The sequence below is a fragment of the Lactuca sativa genome, chromosome 1 (assembly GCF_002870075.4).
Source record: "Lactuca sativa cultivar Salinas chromosome 1, Lsat_Salinas_v11, whole genome shotgun sequence".
Classification (NCBI taxonomy): domain Eukaryota; kingdom Viridiplantae; phylum Streptophyta; class Magnoliopsida; order Asterales; family Asteraceae; genus Lactuca; species Lactuca sativa.
The window spans coordinates 133,586,371-133,605,642 of record NC_056623.2 but is presented as its reverse complement, the minus strand read 5'-3'; the positions used below and the strand labels follow the sequence as shown (position 1 = coordinate 133,605,642).

General features: G+C 34.4%; 1 protein-coding gene across 1 annotated transcript; it reads right to left on the bottom strand.

Moving 5' to 3' along the window:
• Nucleotides 1-2,450: 2,450 nt before the first annotated feature.
• LOC111895079 (probable purine permease 6) lies at nt 2,451-5,016 on the bottom strand. Its single transcript, XM_023891195.3, has one exon. The coding sequence runs from the start codon at nt 4,172-4,174 to the stop codon at nt 3,077-3,079; it is 1,098 nt and encodes a 365-aa protein (XP_023746963.1). The 5' UTR covers nt 4,175-5,016; the 3' UTR covers nt 2,451-3,076.
• Nucleotides 5,017-19,272: the final 14,256 nt, after the last annotated feature.

Sequence of the window (19,272 nt, the reverse complement as noted above, 5' to 3'; positions counted from 1 at the left end):
TTGAGAATTTGGAAAACATTTTGAATACTGACAATAATTGATGTAACCCTATTTGTTACTGATGTCAGGCCTTCCAAATCCCCAATGCATTTATGTAGTTTTTCAAGAAACCATGTCCAAGAATCTGTAGTCTCTTTTGGGAAAATTCCATACCCAATAAGCAATATCTTATTATTGCTATCCATGGCTACTGCATGCAATTTGGTGTCTTTGTTCTTTCACTTCAGATGGGCACCATCCATAATAATAACTTTTCTAAAAACCCTCTGAAAGCACGTATCTGCAACAATTTTGTAAAAAGCATGAATATATTAACAATTTATTTTGTTTATAAACACTATATATTTACAAAGTTTAAATTTTAATTTATTTATTTACCGCGCAGCCAATAGCGAAAAAACAATACTCGAAGCGATCTTCCAAATCAGTTTGTATGTACACACACAGTCCCATGATTATGTTTCTTCAAGTTGTGAAAATAAACTGGAAGTTTGGAGAAACTTTCTTCGGGGGTCCCCATCATCAATCCCATAGCAAATTCACTAGCATGTTACACTTGTGAATAATTCAAATTAATATCCAGCAACATATTCATATCTCTAATAATATCTTTAGACCTCCAAACTCTCAAACTACCTTGACCCATAATGTCATGTATTATGGTTCCGACAGTTTCACTAGTTACTTGACTATGATTTGGGTGTATAAGTAATGAAGAATATGTGTGCTCCTCATTAAAAGTCTTAATTTCAAACATTTTAGTTCCTTTAATGACAGCTGCATATAAACGCCAATGACAGTTTTCCTGCAAACAAACAACCTCGTACCGATACTTGCTGTTGGTGATTTTATATCACTAATGTTATTTAAGTGTAATGGGGTTAATTTGTTGATCAATGTCACTTTGACAATTATTGAACAAATCGGTATGGTGTGGAGTGCACATTTGTTTAATTTTGTCTTTGTTGAAAGTATACCGCTATTTAGGGGCGAAGCCCCTAAACCGACGGGGGTCCGGGGGTAGCGCCCCTGGGAGCGGGGTCCAAGGGGCGGTAGCCCCTGGCACGGTCCAAGGAGCAGAGCCCATGGCTGGGATCGAGCTGCATCAGAAAATTTTTTATATATGTTATGTTACTATATTAAAATTGCATCAGAAATCCGGATTTTTGATAAATGTACCCGGTTTTGTAATCCATATTCTAGACCCGGATTTAAGGTTGTTTATGACCGTTTGTGGACAGTTTTAGGACATTAAATTGTCATGTGGTAGTTTTAAGACAGGAAGTTTTTTCTGTTATATGATCATATCCGAATCTGTGGTTGGTACACTTCTTCTTCATAACATCAAAACATTCTCTTTTCTGTTTTCTCTCAATTCTTAGTCTTATCCGATTAAAGATTGGGAGTACCACCCAAATACTTTAATCTGAAAGTGAAAACCACAATTCTCAGAATTTCCAAGTTTTCTATACCCCAATTTTAACACTTGCTTGATTTTTGAATCTTAATCTAAAACTTTTCTTTAACTGCTTTGAATTTAACAGAAGCTATTAGGCCTTTTTTGGTGTTATAGGTTTGATTCATAAATATTTTATCATTCGGACCTAAACTGTGAAATAGTCCATGTTCAAGAATAGGTTCTGGACAATCAGGAATATGAGGAATACAATATCATGGATAAAAAGCAATTTTTCGTTGCGTGTACTCATCTTCCAACCAGCCTTCATTTGATTTTTCATCATATAACTGATCATCAAATACAGGTAATTCTCCAAACTCAAATAAATTTTGTTGTTCTAATTCTGTCATGCGCAAATTTGGTTAATTATCATTATCTGATAAAAAGTTATCATTATCTGATACAAACTTATCAACAACTGAAGCTTTCTTTTCATAACCCACTTCCACGTCATTTCCTCGTCCCGTGGACCAGTTTCCACCAGATTTTCTATCTCCATGACCTCTACTACTTTTTGTTCCAATAACCTGGCTTTTCACCACTGGTTGTTCTTCAACTTCCTCACCTACCACCGATAAATATAAATGCACTTTCTGCTTTGTTTCAGACATTACATGTCTCAGGTGAAATGCATCTTATTCATCTACAAGCTCCATGACATACCCATACTTCGGGTGTTTAAAAGACAAACATATATAACTATTAAACACATCAACCTTATTTCTAACCATTTGTAATAACATCTGTGGTCAAAGTTAAGAGGAAGATTTAAACCATAATTTTTCACATTATTTCTAACGTAAACCTCATTTCCATTAATTGACTGTCACAACCCTTCCGTACACAGAATAATAAAACTCATTTTTACAAAACACTTTCCACAAAGACAACGAAAAAACGACTTCTACTGATTTAAAGCGTTCATAAAAATGAAAAGAATTTGTTTATGGTCGGTAAATGTCATAAAAAACGATAATAACTTGAAAAAAAACATATATAATCGTTAATTATCGCTTAAAACGACTACAGCTACCACTTCTGCAGAGAAATAACTATTTCCGCAAAGAGTACACAGGATCCTACCAATTCCTCAGAAACGACTACAACTATCAATTCCTCAGAGCAATTAAGTGATTCGTAGAGCCAACATAGGATCCGCAGAGACGCCTCTGTGGAACCTTAAAAACCCCGAAATTTTTTGTCTTTTAGTGCTGCCACCTCATTTCCACAGAGGTGTGCTAAGATCATCAAAACGGATCCACATAGCAACTGCGGATCTTATGATCATTTTACAAATTTCGAATTATATAATTAAAAGTGAATACACCCGTTATTTCATGAAATTTCTCATATAAAATACACAGCCTTATTATCATAAAAGCCGGCTGACAACACTTCCAATGGAAGCTTCGTTTTCCTATTATTGGTTACATTGACAACCAATGTAAATATGCAATCGACTGTTTCATGTTGCATTTTGAATTGTGTATTTGTGTTTTTATACACCAAAAAAGCTGTCCCCATCGAAGGGTATACTGGTATTTTCATGATACTTGAAGTCCATTCTGATAAATGTTCTAATCGGAGTTACTTCTGAATTCTGATGGATATACGTTTTCACGTTTCAGAAGCCTCATCGGCGACTTCACCACCGTTTTCCGGCCGAGATTCATCAAGATAATGCTGATAAACATACGAAGCAAATCCCCAAATCGCCAACACAGTAGCAATCACCTTCATCCCATTCATCTTCTCCCTAAATATAACAACCGCTAAGATCGGAATAATCGGCAAAGCCAACGTACTGATTACATTCGAGAAAAGCGACGACACCTCAAAAATCAACCCAACTCCACCGATCGTCGCAATCTGCCACGCCACCGCTATACAAACCATGATAACCAGGTACGCCATCTTCCCCAATTCAAAATTCACCATCTCCCCCTGCAAATCGTTCCATTCACCACTGATGAAGAGTGCCAAAAGCGTCACAATCGACGCCACCAACGACTGGTAGATTATCATATTCAATACCATGGTGAAAGTTTCCCCCTTTAACACTTTCTGAAACGATAATTGCGTTAATGAAAGACCTAATGAATATAAAGCAGATGCAGCGACTGTGCACACGAATCCCAAAGTTAAATACCGTTTCCGGGAAATCCCGACTTGGGTTTCTTCCGAATCGCTTTGGAGAACTAGTAAAACAGTGGAGATTGTTAAAAGAACTAACGAATTGACGATTAATGGTGTTAATTTCTGCGCGTTTAGGAAGAATGCGAAGAACGCATTGAAAGCAAGCTGGGTTGTGCTGATGAGGGAGAATGTCGATAATGGAAGGTAGAATAATCCGACTGAGTATAATATACTTGTTAGCGATTGTAATGCTCCGAGAGAGATATAAATTGCTGAAACGATTAAAATGGAAGGTGGGTTTCTTCGATTAGTTTGTGTGGATTGATGATATGTTAATGGTTTGAAGTGGAAATAGAAGGGGATTAAAACAGGGAAGCCAACAGTTTCCACTAGTGACGTCAGCCAAACGCTTTTGCCGCCTTTGTTGTAGTATAGGCGGCCGAGTAAGGTGGCGGCGGTTTGGCCAAAGAGGACGCAGAGGATGTGTGTCGCCATTCTCAGCCACCAGTTTTTGTTTATGGGTCTTGGAATGGCGGAGGATTGTGGTGGTGGGTGGTGGTCAACGGGTGGTGCTGACATGAAATTGATGGGGTAGGGAATTGGAGATTGATTTGTAGGGAGGTTGTAGGGTGGTTTTGGGAGTAAGAAAAGTAACTATACCGGTGAAGATGATCACCATTTACCACCATGTTTCGTACATGACATAACTAGTTGTGAAGGTGGGTGTGTTGTTGTTATACATGTCTTCGAGAGGTCTTAAGTTTATATTCAAATTCATGCTTTTTTGATGTTTGTGTAATGTATGTATTTGACACGATTGATGCATGTGAAATTATACAAAGGTAAGAATAGGTTCAAATAAAATAAGAATGTTATTTTTATGTTATTAGAGTAAATTACACGAATATCCCAGCTGTTAAAAAGTATGTTCGGTCTCTATTTTTAAAAATTAATTCGGATCGTCCCTCGTTTGGTTAAAAATTGCACGTTTCATCCTTCATTAATTTAAGTTTGCACATTTCATCCTTTGTCATATATAAAATGACTATAATGTCCTTATTATATTATTTTTAGTTTATTTTTAAACTATTTTATATTTACTGAAAAAGAAAAAAATAAGACAAAATTGCAAAAATGGTCCCCGTTGTTTCTTTTTTTATGTGGTTATGGTCTAAACGTTTGAAAAGTTGCAGATTTGGTCATTTTCAACAAGTTTTATTGTGGTTTTGGTCCTCATCCGTTAAGTTTAACTGGTTGGCTGTTAACTTTTTTAAAATGACAATTTTACCCTCAGGGATTATTTTCGCAATTTTGTCTTATACCATACCATAAGGACCATTTTTGCATACATTCTTTTTTATTTTATTGAAGTATTATATTTTAATAAATATTATTTGTAATATATAATATTATACTAACAAACATTGTTTTATTGGATTATTAATTTATTATAGTTGATTTTTTTTAAAAAAAAATTGTTAGGGTAATTCTTTTTATTGAGTTATTATATATCAATACATATAGTTTTTAATATATAATATTTATATCATAATAATAAATATTATATTATTAGATTATTAATTTCTTTTAGTTAATATTTTTAATTATTTTTATTGGATTATTTCTTTTATTTCTTTTAATTTATTATTTTCTTCCTATACTAAATATTGTTTTATTGGATTATTAATTTATTTTAACTAATTCTTTTTTAGAAAAAAATTGTCGAAGTAATTATTTTTTATTGAATTATTATATATCAATATATATAGTTTTTAATATATAATATTTATATCATAGTAAATATTATATTATTGGATTATTATTATCTTTTAGTTATTTTTTGTAATTTCTTTTTTTTTTTTAAATATTTTTTGTTGGATTATTACTTTTAATTTATTATTTTCTTCATATACTAAATATTATTTTATCGGATTATAATAGTAGTTTTTGTTAATTTTATTGGTTCCACCACAAAGTCATGGGATATGCAAAATCGTGGTCTCTCATCATCGAAAACGTTAAGATCGTTGTCAAACACTTTCATTTCATCTAGCTTATAATGAGAAACCATTGGGAAAATACCACCACCATCACCCGGTCACCACCACCACCACTTATAAATGTTATCGGGGTTTGTTGCGCATTATGTGGGATATGAAGGATTCTAGTGGATTATGAAGAAGTTGTCGCAGGTGGCTACCAACAACGCTGGGTGGAATAAGGTATAATATCTATTGAACCTCTGATGAAGGTGTTTGGAAGTGATCCAGCTAATTTTTGATGATGATAATCAACACTTTTACGTATTTCGGCGATTTTGTGGTGGAACTAATAAAATTAAAAACAATAAATATTATACATTCAAAATAAAACAATAATCCAATAAGATAGTATTTATTATATTAAAATTATAATAAATAAAAAGTAATATCTCAATAAATTAATAATTCAAAAAAAAATTACAAAAGTTAATAATCCAATAATGTATTATTTATTATGATGCAAATATTATATATTAAAAATAATATTTGTTGATATATAATAATCTAATAAAAAAATTGCTCAAACAAAAAGAAATTATAAAAAGAGTCAACTAAAAGAAAAATTAATAATCCAATAAAATAATGTTTCGTAAAATGTAATAATCTCATAACATAATATTTATTATGATATAAATATTATATATTAAAAACTATATGTACTGATATATAATAATTCAATAAAAAAGAATTACTTCGATAAAAAAAATTTTAAAAAATAATTAGCTAAAATAAATTAATAATCCAATAAAACAACATTTAGTATATGAAGAAAATAATAAATTAAACGTAATAATACAATAAAAAATAATTAAAATTACAAAAATTAACTAAAAAAAATTAATAATCCAATAATTTAATATTTATTATGATATAAATATTATACATTAAAAACTATATGTATTGATATATAATAATTTAATAAAAAAAAAATTACTCCAATAATTTTTTTTAAAAAAAAAATCAACTAAAATAAATTAATAATCAAATAAAAAAGTATTTATTAATATATAATGTTATATATTAAAAATAATATCTATTAATATATAATACTTTGTTAAAATAAAATAGAATATATGCAAAATTGGTCCTTATAGTATAGTAAAAGACAAAACTATGAAAATGGTCCCTGGGGGTAAAATTGTCATTTTAAGGAACTTAACGGATGAGGGACCAAAACCACAACAAAACTTATTGAAAAGGACCAAATCTGCAACTTTTTAAACGTTTGGACCATAACCACAAAAAATAAAAAAACACAGGGACCATTTTTACAGTTTGTCAAAAAATAATTTCCAAACCCACCCTACCCACTCATTCTCTTCCACTCCCGATATGCTCTTCTCATCTCTACTCCGGTCATCTTCTCCGACTACCCCCGATTTGCACCCTTCCACCTTCGGTTCCAGATATCGAAAATCAAATATAAAAAAAAAATCTGAAACGTGTAACCAAATGATTGTTGAAACTGAAAACCATTTCAGAAATCTCAAAATCGTTTCAAAAATGAAACTCAAAATGAAAATCAATTTGAAATCGAAATAGTTCAAGAAATCAAAAATGGTGGTGGGTCTTCTTGAAAACCTGCAAAATCGGAGGTTTTCGTAAATGGTTCCAAAAACGCCCCTGCAAAATCTAAAATCACTCATATCTCTCCATCTCTCTTGTCGTTCTCTTGGTACTGCACAATACAATTTCAATTTCCAAATCATACCTTTTCCAAAAGGTGCAATATAGTTTGATGATGGACATAGAGAAGATAGAGATGGAGTAAACACCAGCAATACCTAAACCATTCGATTTCCCATTGATGTACAATCCCCAACCCTCTTGTAAATTTCTTGGAATCAATTTCATCATCTCGCATTTTAAGATCTGGTGTTGCAGGTGTGATATCTCCTTCTACCATATATGTTGATGTTGGGTTCGGTGTTGATGGATCCTTAGGTTCACCAGCAATTGGCGGCAATCCTTGAAGCAGGAGTAGGGAAGGCGGTGTTGTCACAGTCGGTATCAGTTCAGGAACAAGAAGCAAAGAAGAGAGGTTTAGAGAGAATAGCGGGTAGGTGGGAGATTCTGATGATCCCACTAGTTCTCTTCGTTGGCGATTGAAAAATAGAGTAAGAGAAAGAGGAGTTGTGCTTGGCCTCACCGGAAAACGGAGGAGGAGCTGGGAGGAGTTGTTGGTTGTCGGAAGTGGGTGAGAGAGGGAAAGAAAACTGGGAAAAGGGAAGGGGGAGGGGTGGGTAGAAATAGTTTTTTTTTTCTTTTTCTTTTTAATCTAAAAGTGATAAACAAATAAAAAAATTAAAAAAGAAATTATTAAGGGCAAAACAGTCTTTTTATGTCCGGAGGGATGGATTGTGCAAGTTTTAAACAAATGAGGGACGGTCCGAGTTAATTTTTGAAAATAGAGACCGAACGTGCATTTTGACATCTACACAACGGACGATCCGTGTAATTTACTCATGTTATTATTTTGTTATAAGCTATATATATAATTTCATGACATTATTCAACAATGAGTATATTAATAATCCTATGTTGATAAAAATTTCATAGCAAAATAAAAACAGAAAAGTAAATGTTAATACATTTTCATTTTATTTAATTTTTTATTTTAACCATTCTTATTACAAAGGTATTTATATCTTTTGTATATATAAGAGATGAGAGTGAGTTTGTGTCTCAAATTCATCTATTTTTTCGAAGAGACTATTGATATTATAAAATTTTATTTTATTGACATTAGTGTAGTTTCAGTTTGATTCATTTGAAATATTATTAACACCTCATGTTCTTTCTGGTATGTGTAGCAAACAATGTGATGTTGATGGGTTTGTTATGGAAAAAGAAATGCATAGGTTTATGGAAATGCAGATATAAAGCCAGAAATTGGAATGTTGTTAAACGATACGTTGATATCCTTATATACAGCTAGAGTTACGTGGGGTATATGTCGTGAGTAATAAAGTAAGATATGAAGATGACATATTTATGAAATTATAACTTTCGATTGTTGCTTTATCAAGTTTATAGGGTTTTAGTCTAAAGCCAAATTTACCACATATATTTGGGTCGTGAAACAATTTCTCCCTTAAGTTTTGACTTCTTTTTTCGTTGAATAAAAAATGTTCAGAAATATTTAATTTCTCAAATAACAAATACTTAATGAGGGTAAACTTTTAAGAGATTAGGATTTGGCGAACACGATCTTATTACTTTGTTTTTTTGTTAATTTTTTTTGGTATTTGTTTTTTTTATTAAAATAAACTAAGTTTTACTTATAAGTTAATACATCTTAGTTATCATACGAATGAAATGAAAAGGTAAATAGGCAACAAGTTGCACCGTTAAATCTTTTTGTATGGTAAAGTCAATTATTTTGAAGACTACATCCATAGATATAAGGGATATAACATTGTTATGCATGATCCGTTGTACTCTACTAAGAAGCTCCACCGCATTCAGCACAAGGAAACCAAACGTATCAAATGCAAATGGTATGAACACATGTTGATTTTCTATGCACGTTTCTCAAGTTTGGTGACCTTGCATGTAGCAGCTTTTAATGCAGTTTGTCTCGTCGTAAAACCCCCGACCCTCAAGCCTACAATAAGGGATACTCCTGTAAGGTCCACACATGCATGTTTCCTTCTAACTCATCCAAAAATCAAAACGTAAGTCGGTCTAAAAGTTGACCTTCCTTCTGTCGGGTCGGTAAGGAAATTCAGGAAATTCACAGGGGCGAAGAAAATAGTAACGTAAACGAAGAAATAATTAATGAGAAAGAAAATAGAAAGTATTTTTGTCAAAAGGTTTTCTGTTATTTCGTGTAAACCCTTTTCAGGTGGATTAAAATTAGAGTAATTACTCTCATTTAACTTGGCCAACAACCACTTTTTTCTTGTTTCATCCTTGCCAAACGTTATTTGAAACATCTTGTTAGTCATGTCTCGTATTCTACCCACCAAATGCTACATAAGAGATATCAAATGACCTTAAATCTAGCAGTATTAAATGTTGTCCTCCTTTCATAAGATCAAGGGTTCAAGTCCCGTCTGAGATATATGGTCAATTAAGAGTATATTATAGTTATCGTTTTAAAAAACCAACTTCAAACCAACCTTTATCATTCTCAAAGAGTATCAATATAGGGTTCATTAAGACCGATAATATTCCTCTTTTTTTATTAAACTACAAGTGTCTTTTTAACGAGAACCAATGTTGAAAAAGTTGTTAGACGGTATTTGGTCAGTCGACCATGGCTAGTAGTCATGAAGTACTCAAATCGGATAAAGTACAAAGAAACTCATTATATATATATATATATATATATATATATATATATATCACAAGATCATTTATAACAAAATATATGAATTTCAATAACAATGATACATGTTAAAATGTTCTAAGTCCTAAGTTATTTCAAAGATTGATGATTATCATTTCATCGTTAGCCTTATTTTTTTGTTATTTTCCATAAAATTTGCATTAACTTGAACAAAATTAAAACAAACAACTATAAATTTAATAAATAATTAAATAAATTGATAAAGGTTAAAGTAATTACTTAGAAATTATAGTTTTTTTAAGACAAAGTTACTGAATTTTACCGATTTGACCAAGGTGGACCGATTTGCTCTTAGTTTTGTTCAAAATATCATTGAGTTTGACCGAGTCTAAGTACTTTTTGATGATTTCCATTTAATCGCCTAGATACATACTTGATTTCAAGTACTTGGTCAAGTTTCACAACACGTATGTGAAGAATGTGCGGTCAAGATGCAATAGTAAAAAAAAACCTCTACACAAACAAATGCTATTTTATCGGCTTTCCCTAAAAATATCATGAATTTACATACTAGTGTAACATCTTGATTTCCCAGGTATTTCATTTTGACCCTTGGTTTGTGAATTGTTTGCAAATTTGGTCCCTAATGGGATTTTCGTAATATTTGGCCATGCACACATACATTGGGCGTACGTTAAGTATGTAGGGCGTACGTGGCCAAAATGCAAACCCTAAATTTTAGGGCTTGGACCCTATTTAAATATCTTTATGGTCTTATACTCTCTCTTCACTCTAGCCTCCTTCCCCCTTTGCCCTTATTTCGAAACCTTAAAGTAGGGATGAGCAAAAGGACCGAACCCGTCGGAACCGGCCTGAACCGGACTGGGCCCGGGAACCGGCTTCGGCTAAAATCAAGAACCGAACCGGCCCGTCGGTTCTACCGCTTCCCGGTTCCTACCGGTTCTTGTCGTGTCTTCAAATGTTGGAACCGATCCTCGAAAAATAGTATTATACGGTTCCGGTTTTTGCCGGTTCTACCGATTCCGGTTATATTGGTTTCGATTCCTACCAGTTCCCGGTTCCAAAAATCCACAAAAATAACATCCCGGTCCCGACCCGACCGGTTCCATCGGGTTCGGGTTCCGGCCGGTTCCCCGGTCCATATGCTCATCCCTACCCTAAAGTGTGTGAGTGTAATTTGAAGGTTGGGGAGTCTTTTAGTGCCATTTTAGAGCTTTTGGTGGTAAAGGAAGAACCTTGAAGTTGTGGTGTTTCACTCAAGACTTTGGATCCAGCAAATACTCTCCCTTGTGCATCTTCTGGAGGTATAAAGTTCCAACCTTGATGAATGTTTCATTAAGGTCTTGTTCTAGCTTAAAGTTAGCACCTTTTGTCCTAAATCTTAATCCTTGTGAGTGTGGAATACTCCAAGGCATTTGAGTTTTCCTTTCAGAGGTTTTAAGGTGTGTTAATTCATAAAAATGTGATCTTGGAAATTAGTTTCTTTCCATGCATGATCTAGGTTGTCTTAATGTGTTAAGTAGTTAGGGTTTTTGGTTTTGGGCACTTAATAGTCATGCAAGATCATAAAGTTGGAAAATTTATGAGTAAGGACATCTTTTTGGGGCTAGATCTGGATTTTGGACGAAAGAGCTTAAGGATTAAGCTCTTAATGGAAAGAATGGGTGGCAGTCGCGTATGTTGGGCGTACCAAAGGGTACGTTGCATGTATATGGTCAGCCCCTAGATTTTGATTAAATGCATAGTACACTCCATGTACATGTTGAGTACGTCCAATATACTCGCTAAGTTGACTTGGTTGAATTTTACTTTGAAATTAGTCAAGAGTTTGACTAAGTTTGATCTAGGTGTATTCTGGGTATTTGAGATGCACTATGAGTTTGGGTCACTGTTATTCGTGAAGGTGACTAGTAGAGTCGATTTTCAGAGCAATGTATTATTCAGCTCTTTCATCCGACTGTGAGGTGATTTTTCTCACTGTATCTATAGCTTGAAGTGTAACATCCTTAAATTTCACAAAAAATTTAAACTTTTTAAAATATCCAAAAACCACCATTTATTACAATTTGTTTTCAAATAGTTTAATATCAGAGAAATCCCATAAATCATATCATGAAAAACAAGGAGGTATACGATCAAGCCTTCGCCTTCTCGCGATCATCTGAAGTACTTGAAACAAAATCACAACTGTAAGCATAAACCTTAATGAGTACCCCCAAAATACCCGCACACAATAACACACATATAATAACAGCATAATATAAGCCCAATTAACCATCGGGTTGGAATGCCCCAGGCTCTCAACAATCGGTTTGGAATGCCAACATATTATGGGTCCAATCATCCTCGGGGATGGAATACTCTCGGCCCTCAACCATTAGGATGGAATGTCAACATACTATGGGTCCAATTATCCTCGGGATGGTATACCCTCGGCCCTCAACCATCGGGTTGTAATGCCAACATACTATGGGTCCAATCATCCTTGGGATGGTATACCCTCAACCCTCAACCATCAGATTGGAATGCCAACATACTATGGATCTAATCATCCTCGGGATGGTATACCATCAGCCTCAACCATCGGGTTGGAATACCAACATACTGCGAGTTCAATCATCCTCGGGATGGAATACTCTCGTCCCTCAACCATCAGGTTGGAATGCCCCGGTCTGTTGGCTTATGCACGAAGCAGAAAAGCCTCAACCACCAATCAAACATATGCACATATATATTAGATAATCACATAACAGTCTACAAACAGTCAAACCGATCTACAGATCACTAAGCATAGCAACATCATATCTACCAGGATACCGATCTAACATATAATAACCGCATAGAAACATCCTATCTACCAGGATACCGATCTACAGATTATAATAGTAATAAATCAAGATAACAATCCAAAGGGCCAACCTTGGTGCCCTAGGCCCTTGAGTATAGTGAGGAAAACTCACCTCATAAGTAATGCTGAATCAAGAAGATCAAATTCCAACTCTCAGCTCCGATCTCGACTACCTATAACCACCATGTGACTCACTTCATTAAAATCTCGAATTACCAAAATAACCTTAAAGACAAACGTTGTCAACCATGGTTAAAGTCAACAGTCAATAGTCAAGGTCAACAATCCATGTTGACCCAACGCTTCGAGTGCGTCTAACAACTCGTCAATTTCCTTCAGTGTTCAGAAAACCGAGAAAAACCCTAGCCAACTCGACGAATTATCTCATCAACTCACCGAGTTTTTTTAGTATCCATAAAGTGGGAAAACTCGATCCAACTCGTCGAGTTGTCAGGACAACAGGTCGAGTCTTCTATTCTTAACATATTCAGCCCCTTCCAATCGAATCTAAAGCCACAAACTACAAATCTGGTCCCTTAGGACTGAAATACCACGTAAAGTTGCTAACTTTACGTTCATGCATGGCCTCAAGAGGCTAAATCACTAAAACAAAGCTTATTAAGGGACTTAGGGCATGAAAGAGGGGCAAGATTTGATAAAGCTTGAAACGTTAGGCGCAAGGGGCCATGAGATGCTCAAATCTGAAACCATAGTTTCATGATATGCTTAAATTCGAGAGTGGCTCCAATATGAGCCAATAATGACCATAAACTCTCAAATGAAGAGATCTAGCAAAGGAATGATCAAGGTATCGACTTTATACCTCAATGTGTCTGCAACAATAGTGAAGATTTCGGATCCAAAGCCTCCTTCTCAATCAAGACTCTTCAAGCTTCAAGTTCCTTACAAAAGGGCACCAAAAATCACACTCCAAGCTCACACACACACACACTCAAAATGAGAGATGAAGCACAACTAGGGTTTTCTCTGGACAAAGGGGGCGATAAAGGAGGCTAACAATGAGGCTTAAGGCCTTTAAATAAGGTGCAAACCCTAAAATTTAGGGTTTCTCATTCAGCCGCCAACTCGTCGAGTTGAGGCTCCTCAACTCGTTGAGTAGGTCCATGAATATGCACAACCATTTTGATCTCTACACGACGAGTTGGATCCTCCCAACTCGTTGAGTTTTAAACAAAATGCATAAAATCCTTAAAATATCATACCTAGGAATCAAGATGTTACAACTCTCTCGCACTTGAACTAGGCTTCATCCTTAAAGCCAACTATAGTGAAAAAATCCGGATAATGCTCCTGCATCTCAACCTTCGGCTCCCAGGTCCACTCGGATCCCCTCTGATGTTGCCACTGTACCTTTACTAAAGTTATATTCTTATTACGCAGAATCTTTACCTTCCTTTCCAGAACAGCCACCGGCCTCTCAACATAGTTCAGGTGATCATCGACCTAAATGTCATCCAATGATACCACGACATCCTCGTCCAATATGCACTTTCGCAACTATGAAACATGGAAAGTGTTGTGAATCTAACTGAGCTCCTCTGAAAGATCCAGTCTATACGCCACCTTGCCAACCCTGGCAATAATCCATAACGGCCCAATGTATTGGAAACCCAAATTTCCCATCTTCTTGAAGCGGAGCAGCACCATGTCACCGACCTGAAACTCCAACCCCGATTGGTGCCAGTCAGCATAACTTATCTGCCAACTCTGAGCAGTTTGCTGTTGGATTAGTGTCTAAGCCAGTAACCATATTTGGTAAATACTTGACCCGATTGTGCATGGTCCTTTTGGGTTACCTTCACCAAAGCAACTTGACTGGAGAAATAATAGAGAAAGAGGTTATTATGATTTATTAATATGTTATAAGAATAATATATTAAAGGAGAAATCATAATTGTTTAATTAATATTGGTCAATAATTAATTAGGAATTAATTTTGTGATCAAGTGTAATTAATTAAACTAGAGGGGCTGAATTGTAATTATGTGATAGTTACAAAATATGGTACTAGTTATCCTAGATATAGGTTGGACGAATTCAAGGGGTAAGATATCCTTGAAATCGTCCAAAGGATAGGGATAAGGGTTTTCAAGGCTTATCTTATGGTTACTTGGTGGGCAAGCAACTAGATAAGGATAAGGACTGAAACCCTAATCTCTACACCTATATAAAGACCCCTAAGGCCATAAGAATTCGTCCATGCCTTGTCTAGGGTTCCTAGGGACGAATTTCACATCTCTTCCCTCTCTCTATTTCCTCTCCATTTGCTCTTGGTGTTTTTGAGCCATTAGAGGCACTACACTTATGGTGCTTGCTTTCAAAGACAAGAAGGTTCAAGATTTAAGTTGTTATTACAATATAACAACAAGAGGTATGAATTTCATCTTTCCTTGAGGATTTCGAAATTCTTAGAAGCCTTTTAGGGTTCTTCATGTGATCATAATGTTGTGTATCTAATAGTGAAAACATAGATCCAAATTAGGGTTGCATGCACACATAGGATTGTTTGTATAAAACCCATCAGTGGTATCAGAGACTTTGGTTAACTTGTTTTCAATTAGTTTATTCAATTGTATGAACTTGACATTTTAGGGTTTATTGCCAATAAACCCTAGAAATCTAGGGTTTTTCAAGATTAGGGTTTGCAAACCCTAATTTGCAAGAGTTTGAATAAGATCTTCAAATCCTTTCCTTAAACCCTTAAATTTCGAAATCTAGGGTTTGTTTTAATCCCTTGATTTTCGAAATTAGCCTCCTCCCCAAGATAAGATCCTAAATCTTAGGGATTTGGATTATCCCATATCTTGTAATTATCCTCTAAGTGTTATATATGGTAATTATAGATTTTGCATTATCCTAACCATAATTTCGAAATCTATAGAGATAATTAAGGGATTAGGATATCTTAAATGTATAACTGGTAATTATCCTCATGATTTAGATAATCCCTTATGATTTAATAATTAAATTAATAGTTTAATTCAAGATAATTATTTAATCAAGACTTTTAATATTTAAAATTTTAATTTACATGTCATAAATTCGAAAATTTTTAAGAGAAATTAAAACTAAATTGTTTTGAAAAGTTTCAAAACTTGCCCTCAAGTTTTGGAATTTAAAAGTTGATTAAAAGTTTAATTTAGGAATGTTAAATTCTAAAACCCTAGTATTGTTTTGAAACGTTCAAATCACACCCTTATGGTTTTATTAATTAATTAAGGTGTATAATAAATCCATAAAAGTTTTGGTTTACAATTAAAAGTATAATTTTTATATTTGACCACCTAACATTTTAAAAATGTAAAATACACCCTATACTATATGTATATCATTAAAAGTCTAATATTATATATATATATATATATATATATATATATATATATATATATATATATATATATATGTATGTATGAGTAAAAGTCAGTCTTACCGTTAGTAGGCCTCATTCACGAAGCTGGTCTATAAGGGGTGTTTAAGGAAATTACCTATAAAATGGCGATTGAATGGGTATCCACTCTTACCCACCACACTCTTGACTAGTGGAGGGTCGTTAGCTGAACGGGTAGGATAGGACAAAACTTTCTATTATAAGTATAATGAAGTACAAAAGTAACTAAATGTTTTACAAATTCCCAATCTTAGTTACTTAGGCAAAAGTGAATTGATGCAATTCCATGAAATTACACTTTGTGCCCTTGCGAAGACGTTATTGGAGCGTGTGTGGTTTACCGGCACACTAAATGGTTCTAAGCAAAGGTAGCAAAGGGTGAATCAATGTTTGTCATAGTTCGGTGGAGCGTGTGTGGTTTACTGGCACATCGAATAGGTGAATGTAACATGTGAGGGCACCATGTAAGTTTGCATGGTTATTCACACCCGCTTTGTGATCCTCGGCATCCCAGTCACAAACAAAAGGGGCATATCGAGATTTAAATATGCCATTGAAAGTTCAATGAATCTCAAAGGATCTAGGAGTTTTCATAGATTTAAAACTTAAATTTCTTTTTCATTTTTCGTGGTGGAAATTAGTGAATCGTCATTCACTTACCTTCAAATATTCTGCAATTAGGATTATGGCATCCCTCTCCCGAGTTGTGGAATATTGTGTTGGGTCCTAGCCTTAGTATTTCATTTGGGTGATTTACTAAGGACTCAATCAATCAACTAACTTGAATTTGTTTCTCCCGTTTTGTAGATGTCAAAGTTCGACAACTATGGTCTTCCCAAATCCCGTGGAACAAGCATTCCACATGAAGATGATATTCCACGATTCGATCGAGGAACAAGAAATCATGCTTCACTTCCTCCATCTCCTCCAATTGTTCTCCCTAACCCACAAGATCTAAGAATTGAAAGGTTCAATATCACTAAGGCCCTATTGAAAATGAAACATGAAGATGGTAAATCCGTGTGTGCCCACATTCTAGGAATGAAATCACACATCGATAGGTTGATTATGTTGGGTGTGTCATTTCCCGATGAGATGGCTGTGAACTGGGTTCTGCAGTCACTCCCTGAATCATATAATGAGTTCAAAAGAAAGTATTATATGATGGATCATGAAGATAACCTCATTGACCTAACTTACATGCTCATTGTTGCTGAATCAGAAATGATTTGGCGAAGCAATGGAGCGTATTTGTTGGGAAAGTCAACCGACCATGCTTCCGAGGACGTTCTAAGAGAAGCGACCTGCGTTTGCTGCCAAGAGAAAGGGCGTTGGATAGAAGTCTGCCCCAAGAGCCTGAAGATTCCAAAGATGGGAGAGTCAAAGAGTATGGTTGTGCTTCAGGTAAAAATCCACTATCTAACTCCATTAAGTTCCTATTCGTTGATTCTTAATACATGATGTTATAAGATTGCATTTGAATGTTTTGCAGGATCGATGAAAAGAAAGAAAGCTTGATGAAAGAGCAAGATGAGTCTAATCACAAAGAAATGGATCTCGATCGCATGACCTTGAAGATTAGATTTTGAGCTTATATATTTATGATAGAATTGTTAGGAATATTCGACTACATAGTTTTCAATGGATTTTGCATTGTAGGGACAAATGTTTTCCACTGCTTTTATAAATAAAATAAATTTTGTTTGACTTATTTATTTATTTGTTTATTTCCTTGCAATGAAATCGTTATGAAAATTGATGTTTACATATTTCTACAACAAATGGATATGATTCTTATTTATGGAAATGTTGAGAATTTACCAAATAGGGAGAGTTTCTCATCGCCCAAATTTCAATTGGACAGAAATTTGGAATCACGCAACTTGGTTGCATGATGAATGAGAAATTTCATATTCGGAAATTAGACTAATTCGTTGACAAAGTGTCAAGTGAGGGACTAGGAGATCGAGCACAGGAAGTTGTGTGTTGATCAAGTCCACCATAAGAGTAACAAAGATATTCGTCATGATTTACTAAAGGTTTAGTAAATATGATAAGATTAAGTGTAATTCAGAATTGATTAAAAAGGTTTAAATCAATGGCAGAACGAATAAGAAGAATCAAGTAGGCAGAAAGATAAAAGGTTCTCCATTCTAAGAAGAAGGGAGAGTACCTTTTATGTTTTATGATAGGTCTTAATGATTAAGAACCATATCTCAAATGATCCTCTAAGTGAGTCTTAGTACAATTGTATGTTTAAGAAGAGGAATCAAGAATTGAAGAAATGGTTAAATCAAGAAGTCAATCATACTTCGTTCCAAAACAAGTCTTAGAGTTAAGATTGTGACAATGAGTGACAAGTATTAAAAGGTTTATAACATTCATCAAATGTGGAAAGTTGTGATGTCTTGGATAAGACAAAGACCAACTAGGACCAATTTATGAAGTGTTTTGATAAAAACTACAATAACTCTTGAATATTTGTTTGTCAAGAAATATTTATTGACAAGAGAATCTTATATGTCAAGGAGTCAGTGGGAGTCTTAATGGTCTTGAAAGGTTTCAAGAACAAATCAAATAAACCTTATCGATCATCACTAGCACATGAGTTGAGGTTAACAACCTATCGTGTTGACATTATTTTGTTTCTGTGCTGTTCAAATTGAGTTAATTATGCATGTGAGTCCTATGAGTTTTCATTTGAATGCATAAAAGGCAAGGACCTTGATCAATGGAAAGTACATTGATAGGAAAAGGTGAGTTGCTTAACTACTTGGAAGACATGGTGGGCAGCCGTGCTACCATAAGGCAAGAAATCAAGATTAAGAAAGTTCACTCCATATGAGTTTGAATTTGTCGTAAACCTTGGTTTTAACAAATTCACATAGATAGGAACACATACACCGTTTAAATCTAAGTGTCATAAGATTTCCTCCTTCATGAAAATGATTGTGAGAAAATGCTTTAACTAAGAAAGATTTTAAGAAGATAGTGATTGTAAAATTGCATTCTTGAATTCGATTATGGTTACGGTATCCCTTTCCATGATTTGAATTGTGAGGT